This window comes from Ambystoma mexicanum, chromosome 3p (assembly GCF_040938575.1).
Source record: "Ambystoma mexicanum isolate Mex_15411 chromosome 3p, UKY_AmexF1_1, whole genome shotgun sequence".
NCBI lineage: Eukaryota > Metazoa > Chordata > Amphibia > Caudata > Ambystomatidae > Ambystoma > Ambystoma mexicanum.
In genome coordinates this window covers 165,883,484-165,897,689 of record NC_090925.1, presented here as the reverse complement: position 1 = coordinate 165,897,689, position 14,206 = coordinate 165,883,484, and the positions used below count along the sequence as shown (strand labels likewise).

At 48.0% G+C, this 14,206-nt stretch overlaps 1 protein-coding gene and 1 non-coding gene across 3 annotated transcripts in view; both read left to right on the top strand.

The window, feature by feature from the left end:
• Positions 1-589: 589 nt before the first annotated feature.
• Positions 590-14,206, top strand: part of YBX3 (Y-box binding protein 3) — a 45,819-nt gene continuing 32,202 nt past the window's right edge. The window contains exons 1-3 of one of the 2 annotated variants that reach the window (XM_069650558.1): positions 590-1,208; positions 10,970-11,033; positions 11,861-11,894. In XM_069650558.1, coding sequence (XP_069506659.1) covers positions 1,046-1,208; positions 10,970-11,033; positions 11,861-11,894 — 261 coding nt within the window. In that variant the 5' untranslated portion in view covers positions 590-1,045. The remainder of the gene's footprint in view (positions 1,209-10,969; positions 11,034-11,860; positions 11,895-14,206) is intronic. The other variant, XM_069650559.1, reaches the window with a different exon arrangement.
• Positions 11,541-11,677, top strand: LOC138581610 (small nucleolar RNA SNORA57). Its single transcript, XR_011304671.1, has one exon. It is a non-coding gene; the product is annotated as a small nucleolar RNA SNORA57 (small nucleolar RNA).

The following is a 14,206-nucleotide window of genomic DNA, read 5'->3' as shown; positions in this document are numbered from 1 at the left end:
GTGTGCATTTATTTTAAATTTCTTGTACTCTTAATACATTTTAAACCATTAATTAAATGTACAGTAGCCTGAGAACTCTTTCGTGGGACTTTCGTAGCTCCTGGGCGATGAGAAACACACAGACGGAGAGTCCCAACAAAATTCACCTGCCAAGTTACTTTGCAAGGAAAGGGCTACTTTCTTTTTCTAGAGGGAGAAGCGATGATTTTTTTTCATGTGTCGGAACCCTCCATTCCCACGCCCAGCTCCTGAAATGATCACAAGAAAGTGTAGCGCGACTGTATAGAACGTAAAGGGACGCCTGCGTGTGACGTAGACCGTAGGACACGTGATCATCGGGGCACGTTACCAGGTCCGTTCCTCTAAGACTATAGTCACGGAGAAGAAAGACTGGAGAGGACAATTTAGAGCAATAAATGAGGGTATGAGTAATATTTAGGGGCGAAGACGAGACAAAAAAAATGAGGAAAAACACAACTAAGGAAGGGCGCTTGGGCGCGAAAGAATGAGGGGGAAAAATTGAAGGAGAAATAAATGCGGGGTAAATAGGGTTTCGAGGTCAGACAAGGAGGATGCGAATGATGAAAAGAAAGAAAGACTTTGGGGTACCCTGAGAAGCTGAATAAGTGGAAATGGGGTGACTGGGAATGGGGTTGTGCGAGCATTTTCCTTTAAAGCAAACACGGGTCACCAGTCGTTTTCCCCCCTCCTAGAGGCCGAAGGAGGTGGGGTGAGTGGAAGGCGGAGGGGGGACGAGGGGAGGGCGCACGGCGAGGAGCCCCTCCCACGTGTATAAAGGCCTGGCGGAGGCCATTTTAAGGCAGTAAGACCGAGAGAGGAGCCAAGGACGAAGTTAGAAACCTACTGAGACCCTCAGGTTACCACCAACGGCCTCCCACCCCCCGCCTCCCCAGTACCCACCATCCTGCACCAGTACCACCTGTACCACCAGGGTGCCAAGCCAGGGGAGGGGGCGCGCCAAGGAGCCGCAGGGGGAAGATAGTAACCAGAGCCAAGAGCAACCCCCCCGGAACCATCAGCAGCCATGAGCGAGGTGGGAGAGAAGAGCCCGGCCCCCCCAGCAGCAGCACCAGCAGCTCCTCAGGAGGAGAAGGCCCCAAGTACCACCACCACCACTACTAACACCACCACCACCACACCAGACAGCGAAACCATCACAACCACTGCCCCAGACAAGAAGGTGCTTGGTGAGTATGGGCGGGGGGCACTCCACCATCTTTCCCGCTGGTGTCCCTGCGGCAGCGCCCCAAAGTAAATCACCGTATAAGGGAGTCTCTGGGGGCCACAACCGAACTGGAAGCTATTGGTTATCTAACTTGTATCGTGACCCCCCACCCCGTTTTGTGATTCTGTAAACGAAAGGGTGCACGCACCACATGCAACTCCCCCCCCCCCCCCCCAAGACAAGATGGTGTCTCCGTCTAGGGCAGTGGGTGGAGCTGGGAAGCGGAATACTGACCAAGTAGGGTTGGGATTTATCGCTGCCATCATCGAGTTCCCAAAATATTGTCTAGCGGGTGTCCGTTCTTGCTCATCCACCTGGGGTTATGTGTTCACCGCCTTCGGGCGTGTGTGCACAGAAGGGGTGACTTCTGCTTCCTGGTCTCCATTCACCTCCACGTATCCTCTGGGAGGGGTCACACTTGCCACGTGTTCTGCTGCCCGAGGCACCCTGCTTTGAGACTCTTACCTACCTCGACGAAAGCGCCTGCCTTTGCCTGTAGTGGATCGTGGGGTTAATAGCGCGCCAACGGGGCATGGATTGCTTTCGGGAGGCGAATGCCTATCCTCTCCGTTCACGGCCTCTCGTCGGAGAGGTGGCTTTGGTAGAGACGGGCCACGTCCTCTGTAGTGTACATTCGTGTACCTGTTAGGTTATTTTCCCGCTTAACGCCCTACTTTGCGCTGTCAGACGAGCCACGCAGAATGGGTGGTTCCAAACACGTATGTGTAAACATGGCCGACCCGGAATAGCTCCGCCATGTGGCTGTTTATCCCTTGAATGCCTCCGCAATGGCCCACGTTTCAATGTGCTTCTGCTGGTCTGTGTGTCTAGGAATGCCTTGAGTCCGCGTGTCGGCTGTTTCTGGTCGCTAGTAACCAAGCTGAGCCCCGAATATGGTGCCCCCCCCCCTTAGTGCCCGATTCCGAGTTCATTTAAAGTCTTTTTTTTATTATGGACAAACAAAATTTTACTTGGATTTTAGTCATTCGGGGTGTGTTTTGGCGTATATATAAATTGGTCTTTTTTTATTGCACGCTAGCAATGCGGGGGGAGTTGCTGCTCATGTGTCATTTAAAATAACATTGACATTATGTAGTCTTTGTGTAATGTCTATTATGAATTGGATGTCGTCCCTGCGCCCCGTGTATTTATTTATTTTTTTACTTTGCCGAGACAGCGTCTAAACGTTTTTACAACTGGCGTTCTGGTATAAGACACCTAGTCGACCACCAGTGCCCCCCCCCCCCCCCGCACCCACGGCAATCTGGTCAAAAGTCTGGCTAGCGTGCCGGGGGGGGGGGGGACTCGGTTCACCGTTGGGTTACATGGTACTGGGCCTGGTAAACAGATACAGTTGCACAATCCAGGGCCTTTATTGCACAACTCTGCAGAACGGTCACATGTGGCACCTTCTGATTTGAGCTCCCCTGCCGCGTCTTGTGCGAGCATTCAATTTCACGCGCGCGCAGATCCACTGCCTTTTAGCGAGTGCTTGAAGGTGGCACTCCTATACCATAAGCTTTAATGCTACTTTGCGGATTGTCGGGGGAGGCGGGATTGGCAGCTCAAAAATGTATCTGGGAAAGTAGTCCATATGAGGTAGGAATGTATGGCATGAGTCTGGATACAAACATCCAGGTGTAGCTTTGCATGACCCTGCGGAGCTGAAGCGTCTGTTGCAGTTGTATAGTTCAATTTAATAGAATTCCACGGGGCGGGACTACATTCATGACGGATCTCGTTTGCCCAATGGCTTGTGATGAGCTGCAAAGCACCTCCGTTTGCAGGGCATATTGACTTGGATGCCTAGATGTGGCAAGTGCTGTATGTATGGTAAATCCGTAGTTTAGTACTACGCACTCCGCCCACGCATCTTCATTGTCTGCTGTAGGAAGCAGGTCGTGGTTCGTTAGTGGCCAAATCACGTCGGATTGCTCCTGCGTCCGCTCCCCCCAATATATGGCCAGTCTGTGATCTTCCGAAATGGGGAATACTGTGGCATTTATAACGCGCCTATCTATACACAAGTGTTTCAAGGCGTGACGAGGCAAGGGAGGGGGAACTGTGGCAAGGCGGGCAACAATCTTACTAGGCCAGGTGACGTTGAGATCGTGCAGGGGAGGGGGAAAGGGAAAAGTGCAGAGGAAAGGGTTTGTTGGGGCAGTACATGAGACGACAGTAAAATAAATAATTCCATACATAAAAAGTGCAGACATCGGGTGTCTGGTAGGGGGCTGTAGGATACAGATAGTCCCTGAGTGCAAGGGTATCATTCTTCTCTGCAGTTCGCCTGGAATAATGCTTGGTATGGTGACAATTAAACAAATGGGGTTATTAACAGCGGAAGTGATGCACATTTCTTAATCCTATTGGATCTGCAGCGTGAGTTCCTTGGTTGCACTTCTTGACCGAGGAGAAATGCGCTTGCCCCATGGTGACAGCATTGGTGTCTGTAAAATGGCGCGTGTCCCATAAGCACACCTCATATTTAGTGTGATCCTGCTAATCGGATCATGCAGTCCGATTTTTTTTTTTGGGAAACTTTATTTACAAAACTATAAAATCACATACATTACAATACACTCCATAAGACATTTAAAGTACTTGCAACCATCAAAACACATTTTTTTTAAAAAAAACGGTTTACATTGAAGCATATAACCACCCATAGCCCCCAGCCTAATTCACCACATCCCCAGTCACCCCCCCAGCCCCTATTTACATAAGTACAACACCAAGTCTAGTATAGCTGAAGAAATTTGCAGTCCGATTTTTACCATGCCAATGCAAGTGGGCTATTTGCTGCCAGCCCTGTAAACCCCAAAGAGCATGCTCTATGAAGGAATGGTATATTGGTTCTTGAGCAGTAAAGGGTGGGTCAGGGTTGGCATGTCCCCAATTTCGTGAGGTGTTTAACCCATGTTCACAGTGGGATTTTTTAATCCACAAGGGAAGCTGCGTTTTTGATGGGAGCTTCTCTTGAAGTGTGTATAATCGGAATTTATCTGACCAATGGCTATAATCAGCGCTTGAGCATCAAACCGGACCCCCCTCCCGAATCCTGCCTTTGAGGAACTGAGCTTCTTACATGGAGGGCAACCGCTGTTAAATGCCAATATTTCATTATGCATAACAGCTGTCATTGTTAAAATTTCACCCTTTATGTAATTTTCTGGGCAGTACATGTTACATGTACAATTTGGATGGCCCCAGAATGAAATGTAGCCTCTTGAATCAGATTGCCAAACTGACTAGGCTGTTCTGGGTCTGAACCATTGTAACTCGCTCAAGAAAAATATGGGCCCTTGGATTGCCTCAGAGGGCTAATGACTAGATTAGCGAAGTTGCAAGGTTGGTTGGCATGTGTCATGAGCTCATTGGGCCTGGCGAATGGTGTGATTAACTACTCTGGTGCCAGCAAAGTGAAATATTTGCCTCTAGTGTGTTCTGTGCACACTAAGAGGTGCTGATGGTTGTATACAGGTGAAGGTGGGGCTCCAGGTAAGATCTTGGTGGCATGTTCCTCCTTTTTAAATTATTCCAGACGTTTCTTTAAAGTAATTCCAATTCCGAATGTTTTTAAGACATTTTTTTTTTTTTTTTGCACGAGAACAAAACATCTCGAATGGATCTTCGGGCACCTTGTGATCTGCTGGTACCACTGATGCAAACCTATCCATATACATTTGTGAGTTGGGGGGGGGGGGTTGCCTTGTAGGGAGCTAGTTGTGCTGCCTTTCTGAAGGGTTTATTTGGTCTGATCTGAGGGCCCATTCTGTCCCTATTAACCAATTGACATTTGGTTGAAATCGGTGGGGAGTGCTGGGGCATAGAAACGTGTAGCTGCAGGGTTACCATTTAACCCCAGGTCGGGAGGATAGCTCTGGCAACGCACAGGTCTTGGAAGCAACACCACACTGAGCAAACGCAGGTTTGAATCCTGGACCCGCACTTGAAGAAGGGGGGGGGGGACCTGTGCGCATTACAAAATGGACCTAGCACCTAGATACATACGGGTTATGTGCGCTGTAAATAAGTGCATAAAATAAAGCAAGACAGCGCTGAGCAACCACTGGTTCAAATCCCAGATCGGTGCTTGAAGAAAAACAGCATACGTTATAAATAACCTACACTTCCCAGTGCCTAGATACCTACGAGTTATGTGCGCTAAACTAAAAACCTAACATGCTACAGATGGAATAGCTCTAGCTGTACTGTAGCAAGAGCTTGGTAGAGTAAAATCTGTATCCCATAATGCTTTCTGTTGAGTCTACTGTAGTGCTGATCGACAGTCACTGCTGTGCAAGAACAAAGTACCTGCGTTTTGCAGGAGCGCTCTGTTGCAAGTCCAGTGGTCCTTTCCATCAACTTACTTGGCATTTTAACAATGAGTATTTGTATATATTGGATTTTATAGTGTTTTAAGCCAAAGCACTTTACATGAATAAATTAAAGCAAGTTGATTCATGATTTGTATCAACAGAACATACTGAACAAGTAAACATGTGTGGCACAGTGAGAGGAAAGACAGAAAATTGTCAGATTGGTTATTGGAATAGTTAGGATTTTAAAGAGGTGAGACGGTTCTAATGAAGGGGAGCAACAAGATGGAAATAACAGAAGCAGGGTGTTGCGCTGCCAGCAGGTGGAACAGTGAGTAGGAAATGATCAGCAGATCGGAATGGGCAAGGAGGAGAGTAGAATGTGAGGAGGGAGGAAAGGTAGGGTGGGCCAAGACCATAAGAGATGTAAAGGTGAGGCAGGGGAAGTTGAATTTGAGTTGGGAATGAAAGGAGAGCCAGCCCAGTGAGGAGTGAAGAGAGAAGACAGAATGGGGGTCTAGATGTGAGGGGGGGGGACTGAAGAGCAGAGCAATAGAAGAGTTGAGGGAAGATTATAGAGGAAATTGGGAGTTTAGTGGCGTGAAAGGTAAGCAAGGGTCGGATTTTGCAGATGTTGGAGATGGAAGCAACGCTGGAGATGTGGAGAGTAAAGGAGGGGTTAGTCGTAGTGTAGACCAAGGTTGTGGGCAAAGGTGTGGGGGGGGGCGGTGTTAGCAGGAAAGAATAAGACTTTGGTTTTGTCAGTGTTCGGGGTAAGAAAATGAGGACCTCCAGGATTTAATAGCGGAGCGGCAGGAAGAGTTTGAGATGGATGTCGGGGGGGGGGGGGGGGGGTAAAGGAAGAGGGGTGGAAGAGCTGGGTGTCATCAGCGTATAAGTGGTGAGCCGCCAAAGGAAGAGATGATTGGAGCTAGAAGAGGTGTACAGGGAGCAAAGAGCCGAGCGCAGAACCTTGGGGGACACCAGTCGTGGGGGAGGTGCGGCTGCCCCAGGAAACTGCAACGGTGCGGTTGGTTAGATGGGTGGTGGGCCAGTTGAGGACAGAGCCTTTGAGGCCCAAGGAGGAGTCAATACAGTATCGAAGGTGGCTGGAAGGTCAAGAAGAATGAAAACCGAGGAATGTTTAGTGTAGCGGGCGGCAGTTCTCAAGCTGTAACAGCCTATTAAGACTTTTACTCCAGAAAAGTAATGCATGAGAATTCTGTGCCATTAGAAACTCAGTGGTTTTTTTGTTCCCTTTTAGCTTGTCTTAAAACAGAAGGGTAATGGCATATGTAAGTAATTTATAACGTGCCTGTAGGTGTGACCAGGGAGGGGAGACCAAGACAAACTATCTTACTAGGCCTTGTGTCCTTCAGATCGTGCAAGGGAGGGGAAAAGGGTGTAGCAATGCTTAGTATGTGCAGCCAGTGTGGCACGGCTCTGGATGGTGCAAGGAGAACCGGGCACTGTATGGTAGGCCCGGAGGCAATGCAACAGTGACTGATCAAGAAAGGACCTGATACCCAGTGAGACTCTAAGGGATAGCCAAGCATCCAGTCGGTAGAGCAACTGGGTAAGCCAGGTAGGTCAGCACGGGAGGGAGAGCGAGAAGGCAGATGAGAGGAAAGTTTTGAGGTGCTTCTGGAACTTCAGATGGTCTGGCTCAAATTTGAGAGGGGCAGGGGAGCCATTCCAGAGGGAGGCACTTGCGGGGAGACATCTAGCCACCCCCACTCTCTTTCTGGAGAAGCATCTACCCCGAGGTTGGAGGTAGCTGAGCGAAGGGTTCTAAGGAAGGTGTTTTGGAAGGGATGTGGTACAGGCTCCATCCCCAGAAAGCCTTGTGGACAATGCAAAGGGTATTGATCGTTGTAGCCGCTGGGAGCCAGTGGAGAGATTTCAGTGCTGGAGAGTGGCTGGGTTTGTCTCAGTCCTGTTCTGGATGAGATGCATAAGGCAGAGTAGTGGAAGGTAGATTGAGGGAGAGGCTGTTGCATTAGTCCAGCCTGGAGAGAACCAGGGATCTGGACACTGAGCTTTTGGGTGAAGTGAGGACAACTCCCTTTGAGGAGCTGCATCTGGTAGTGGGACTTCTTGGAGACCTCCCAGATGGGAGGAGAGAAGTCTAAGATGACCCCAATGTTTTTTGCCTTGGAGGAAGGCAGGGGTGAAAGAGGGCCCAAGGCGGGGGGCCAGCGGGCGTGGAGATGGGGTAGGGGTCCCAATGAGAGAGATCTAGTCTTACTGGCAGGCATCAATCTCTGGAGGCGCACCAATCCTGAATAGCGGCTACAGTTGCAATGCATCTTGACTTCAGACAGTGGATATGCATCACTGTTATCTGAGGCTGTTCCTGATATACGAATTGAGAAGCAGTGTTTGCCTTTTCACCCCTGGAATCTCAAGGCACCAACTATTAAGCAGCTCCTCCCTCCGCTCTTTTCTGAGCTTTCCAAATGAAGATTTAGAAAGCATACTGAGATTTATTTTTTTCTCATGTAATTATTGCAACAATTGTTCAGCTAAAATGGAAGCACTTGGACATATATAAATATGCAATGGGCCTTGACCCTGTCGGTTTGTGTTCCCTTGTAGCCAGGACACAAGCCAGTAGGCCAGGCTGGAATGCTCTCCCTTTTGGAGGCAGTACCCGAGACACGCCTCAGCCCTCTCTGTAAAAGCATAGGCAGGATGGAATTCGTCTTGATGGAAATCATTGGTGGCGACGAAGCCATATCACCTACTGCTTTGCATAAGGAAACGACCCTTTCTGCTACTTGTTAATTTTGTCTCCTTGTTACAGAGCTAGTTGGCTCAAAGAGCCTTTGCTATAGCAGTGCCTCTTCCACCAGGAGGGCCTCCGTCTTGCTGTTTGCTTCCACCTTCTTTGAGTCTTGGCTAAATTGTTGATTGCCTTCCCGGTCAGAGGAATTTGTGGCGTTGTCCAGTGGGTGGGGACATTCCAGTCACACAAATAGCCTTCTGGATTAGAGCAGGGTCACAGCTGCTGCGAGGGGGCTGGGGGGGTGTCGAGCGGGTAAGTAAAAAGTAGGGCCCTTGCTAGACTGTCCAACCATCTGACCACTTGTTACAGATGCATCAGCTGTGCCATGTCTGCAGTGCTGACAAACCTGTGGGGTGGCTTAACTTTTGTTTTGTCTATCGTGGTGCTGCTGTAGGCTAGAAATCACAAAACAGTGCTAAATCTGAGGGCCCGTTGAAGTCCAACGACTCGGGTACGTTGTCAGCTGAGTATTTACCCCAAAGCAATTGGTGACCAATTAAATTCGCACGGTGAGCTCCGTGATAGCACTCGACTGCGTGGCAGTCATGTCTAGGGACCCCGCCAGCACTCTGCTGGCGCTAGAATCTGCGCTGCATTTGACACTTTAGGCATCTAGTACCCAGTTGCTACATCGTGTCTCACGGCCCACACAGGATTCCTTCAGCACATTTCCTCGCAAGTACTTCTTTTCTCACCACACTGGTTTCCCACTGGGCCTTCCATTTGAGCCCCTCCAGCATGCACGTATCTGCTCTCGACACAGGACACCTAGAAACACATATCTGGAGTACTTACTGTTTGTGCGCATCAATCCAACTGCTCAGCTGTCTTATTTTCTTGCTCTTCTATGCTTAGGACAGACTAGTGCCAGGGAACGCTTTCATTTTCTTAGTCACTAACGTCCATAATTTGTTTGCTGCGTACAAGTTGAGTAGCGTACAGTAGCTTTGATCAGTGGTTTAAGCCCTCTTTGGCAGACTTGGTATTTTTCCAGGTACTTGCCCTTGCCGGTCAGGAAACTCCATATAAGTGCATGCACTTTCACTGATTGGGCTCAGCAAATACCTTCACGTGACTCGACTAGTTGGGACTGGGTTTGGCAATGTCTGGTCCAATGCATCTACTAAGTCTGCTGCTGGATAAGTGTTGCTGAACTATGGTCTAAAGGGTTACCCAGAGCAATGCCAAAGGTTACGATTAATTCCAAACCTTCCAGCCATCACCATTTGCTGGACAGGTGTTGGCCATTTGGCGGTCCATGATTGGTCAGTCCATAATGGAACAGGTCTTTTCCTCTGGTTGGCTCCATAACCCCAGCTTGAGTTTTGATGAGCGTTTACTTGGAAGTTGGCCATTAGAAAACAGGCCGAAGGCTGCTGACGGCCAGGCGGACCTCCACAGATAACCAGCTGTACCCAAGTTGTCCAGTGGTGTCTGCTGCTTCTGTGTCTCCTGCCGCCAGACAAGACCCTCAGTGATTTTTAATTTTTTTCTTTTTCTCCTTATGAATGGAAGGACCGGTTCTGCATCAATGATTTGGAGAATGCCCCTGCACCCATCCTGGTGGCTGACCATTCCCTGACCAGGCTTATTGTTACTACAGTTGCGAGCTTGGACTTCAAGTATTAGACTTGTGGCCAAGTGACGTTGCTGCTTGCTGCTTCTCCACTGTGAAGAGCAATCTTTCTACTGGCCCTGCTGCCTCCTGATTAGGATTTCTTTGCTGCCCTACAGTCTGCTGGTTCCTATCGAGCTCGTTGTTGCCGTCAGGCTCATGCTTTGCCCATACAAACTTAGACAGGTTTCCTTCTAGTGGTGCTCAATCCTCCTGGTGGTCTTCAGTTCAACCAGCCCATGCCTTGGCAGTACTCATCCGGTATTTCTTGTATTTGCTGTAGGTTAACCGCAAAAGCACTCTACACATGTACTCTTCCCTACCGACCAGCCTGTAATATATGTAGCTTTAAAATGTACTGATTCTTATTTCAAGTGTTTGATCGCTAAAGTGCAGGCTTTGTTTAGAACAGGTAGCTGGAAGCGGCACACTTCCTACCCTAAACGTTCCATACCCCTAGTTCCACCACTAAAGTGTAGTAGGGGTTCCTACGTTGGGTGAACCTGTAGGCCCCCTTATTTCATTGACTAGCAATTGGCAGATCACAAATGCACGTTCAGTGTCTCCTGTGTAATCTTCTGCTGGGGTGATGTTCTGGGAGTAAGCAGACATGGGTGATATTTACCTTCGTGGGCACCTATAAGCGAGATCCTTCTTGGGTTGGTGAGCATGACCCTACCGGTTGCGGAAATCAGGTGGGGGTGATATTGCCTCCACCCGTGTAGTTACGACTGGTGTTTGCTGGATAGTTGAGGATCAGCTTTTTTTGCGGGAGGGTGGCCATATTAGTCTGTCATCAAGGATGCTAACACTTGGCAGAGGTTCTGGGTAACTGTGGTGGAGGAAGGTTATGCTTTGAGCTCTGCCTTTTAGGCTACCATAGATCAGGCATGAATGGAGTGAAGGACTTGCCCACCATCTTGTTGAACGTGTATTCTCATTTCCCCACCTTGCGTTTGTTTGTTTTTTAGTTTGCCTTTTTGTTTTCGTTCCTTTAGCAACCAAAGTCCTGGGCACTGTCAAATGGTTTAACGTGCGAAACGGCTACGGCTTTATCAACCGGTATGTCCACCCGCTTTTTATTTTCTCTTTCCTGTTTGTCTTTTTTATTTATTAACTTTTATATTTTGCTCTTTGTATTGTAACACTTTCAAGGGGAGATGTGTATTAGCCCCCATGCCCTTTTGAGTTTTGTTCCTCTGCACATTCATTAGCTATGAATTCGTACTTACTTTTAGTTTTAGAGGCAAGGGGGGGCATGCTTGCAGGCACCCCATCATTAATGGCCATGAAGCCTGGGTGGTGTATTAATGGCCATGAAGCCTGGGTGGTGTATTTTAGTGAGCAGTCACAGGGTGGCTTGTCCTGCAGTAAGAATGTTCTTGCAGTTGTCTTGATTGTAATGGGTTGTAGTAGATCTGCAATCGCATTGCATGATTTATCACAGGGACTCATGTTTGTAGTGGTTGGTTGGGCACTTCACACCATATGTGGTTTGCACGTGCGCAGTGGTTTTGTTTTATACAGGCGAGTTGGTGTTTTGATGTGGGTGGTTTGGGGCGAATGAGGCCTCCATTTCTTGGCATGCCTAGGTTTCTACATACCTAGGTGTGTAATGTTCGGAGGTAGAGTAAATGAACCAGTGCTATGTCTTCGGTGCTGGCCACTGCTATTGGCTGGTTCTATCCTCAATCGCTGGTACATGATACCCCTCATAGGTGTGGGGCACCCCAAACACTGTAATTGAAGGTCGTAAGGCTTAGTCTAAGCAACACATAACCATGCCTCTGAGCATGTACTGGAGAACCCTTTATTTGCTGGATGCTAACTTTGTTTCTTCCTTTTCTGGTTCCTGTGCTCCTCTGCACCTGGTTGGCTGCTCTTCACAGAAACGATACCAAGGAAGATGTCTTTGTACACCAGGTGAGTTAAGCTTTCATGCAGCCACTGCTCTGGCGGCTGGACATGGTGTTACCATCCATTGGATGAACTCATTGTGACTTATTGGGTTTCTGTGCTTGCCGCCCCCTGTCTGGGAGTGTCGGAGTTAGGGGCACTCTCATAATTTACAGGAAGCAAAATTTTATAGCTGAGATCTACCATAAATGTTAATGAACTAGGTGGTGGGATGGCCACATTAAAGCACAGACCAAATTTCATGTAATGGGGAACATTGAAATGTAGAGCCTTTTTCGGCCATTGAAGGACTACCATGGTACATAAAATGGCCAAGGACCGAGACTATGAGCTCCAAGTTAATATTGTACAAGCAGGAGCTAACGGCAGCTCCTGGGTATCGAGCGTTCACCAGGTACCGGTGGACAAAGCTATGTATAATCTAACATTTGTCCACCATTTAAGGCCCCTTGTGCTTTGACTGTGCTGTTCAATGTTGTATACAATGTTGTATAGATGTGTGCTAATGTGCATTTGTAAATTGTCCCAACAGTAGCCCCTGGTAGCTGTTGGTATCCAGCTACAAGCGGCAGCTAAATGGCTCGCCCTCAGTTTCGAACTCTTATTGTGCAAAATGTCCAAGCCCATAACGGAAACTAGTTGATGCGTCTTTGATTTTCAAAATGTTCCTTCTGTAAAACGGAGGGGCATCCATGTGTTTTGAGGGTGATGTCTGCTAAATAGAATATTCCGTTATCTGCCCTAAACAAAATCTATGCAGTAATTATTCAAAAATTCATTTGAACATATTGCGCCCAAAAAGCAGGGTTGATATTCAGGTAATTTGCAAAAATGTGCTGCTCATCCAGGAGAGCAGCAGTAAGCATTCCCTGGGCATCAGAAAGGCTCATTGGTCTGGGACATGAACAGTCCATGTTCAGAAGCAAAACTTGTCTAATATGGTGTACTTGTATATTGCAGACAAATGATTGTGGCGCCGGACAACCAACCCTGCACTTACACCCCCCTCCCCTTTTTCCCCCCCCACTGTGCACACTCAGAATGTAGGACGTGGTTTCTTTTATTCATTGTCTATGTTCAATGTTTATTTGCTTCCTTGGTCTCTTCTGCCGTGTGCTGCTTTGATACGGTCGTGCTGTAAGCGCCTTGTAAATATCCAGCCAATTTAAAAATAACGGCTTGTGGGCATATCTGGATATCTTGTTGGCCAGGTACAACGGAGCAAGACTACTCTTCCTCCTGAGGCTTTTTAAATACTAAGCAGGCCAGCTTGTAGTAAAGTAGTTGGTGCTGAGATCTCTCTAGACCTGAAACAGGGCACAGTTTTGCATGGCAATCATGTTCATGACTTCTGCCTGACTTTTAGCAGGCATTACAACTTTGAGCTTCTACTGAGACTAAATGCTGTAGCTGGAAGTTGAGAACCTCTACCCCAGAGGCTCATTCTTGCATTGGACTAATGTTCTACCACTGCTGACGCCTATTGCTCACAAGGTTTAGTATTGATGCTTCAGAGTCGGAGCTCCATTAACCAATGGTCGTTTTCAGTTCTTATTTTTTATTGCGTTTGTAATATTTCATGTAGCGGCCATATACCCACGTGTTTCGTAGTGCTCAACAAATAAAATATAGGGTTTTTGGATCGGACCTAAGAGTAATGGCTCTTATTTTCCATGCACGGTTACCCAGTGATATTTTTTAACTTGGACTCTGACTTCCACTAGTCTCCATCTAGTGGATGGGGGGGGATTGGAGCAGGTTCTGGTAATCTGGTTCAATGCCTTTTCGCACGTAGCCACAGGACACGCGAGAAGGGCTCTGGGATAAACTTTGCTTCGTATCGGAAAAACTACACTAGGCAAGGCACTGCTTTAGGTCAGTAAAAAGAACATTAACAAAACTACAAGGAGTGAGAATGCTGTAGCTCAAGCAAGCACATTACACTGGTCCCTAGTTTGTTTCATTTATGGCAGGAAGGTTAACTACTTGCCTGAGGGCCTCTGAAAAGCCTCCATTAGGCTGGGTCACAGTTTTCAGGAGCATATGTGAACAGTCAAAGGTGGTGGGTATAATTTCCGCCCAAACAAGACTGATATTGCAGTTAAAACACATTGCATTGTGAGGAGAATTGCATTATGGAGGGGGGAGGGTTCTTTTGCAAAATAGGAGTTTGGCACATGGGCAACTGCCTACCAGTGTCTACGAGTGGGGATATTCTTTGATCATTCGTGTCCAAACATGTAACCATTGCGCAATCCACCCACCCATGGCTGCAGAATTGGGCTTCTGAAGCAATTGGAAACACAGGTTGTACATGC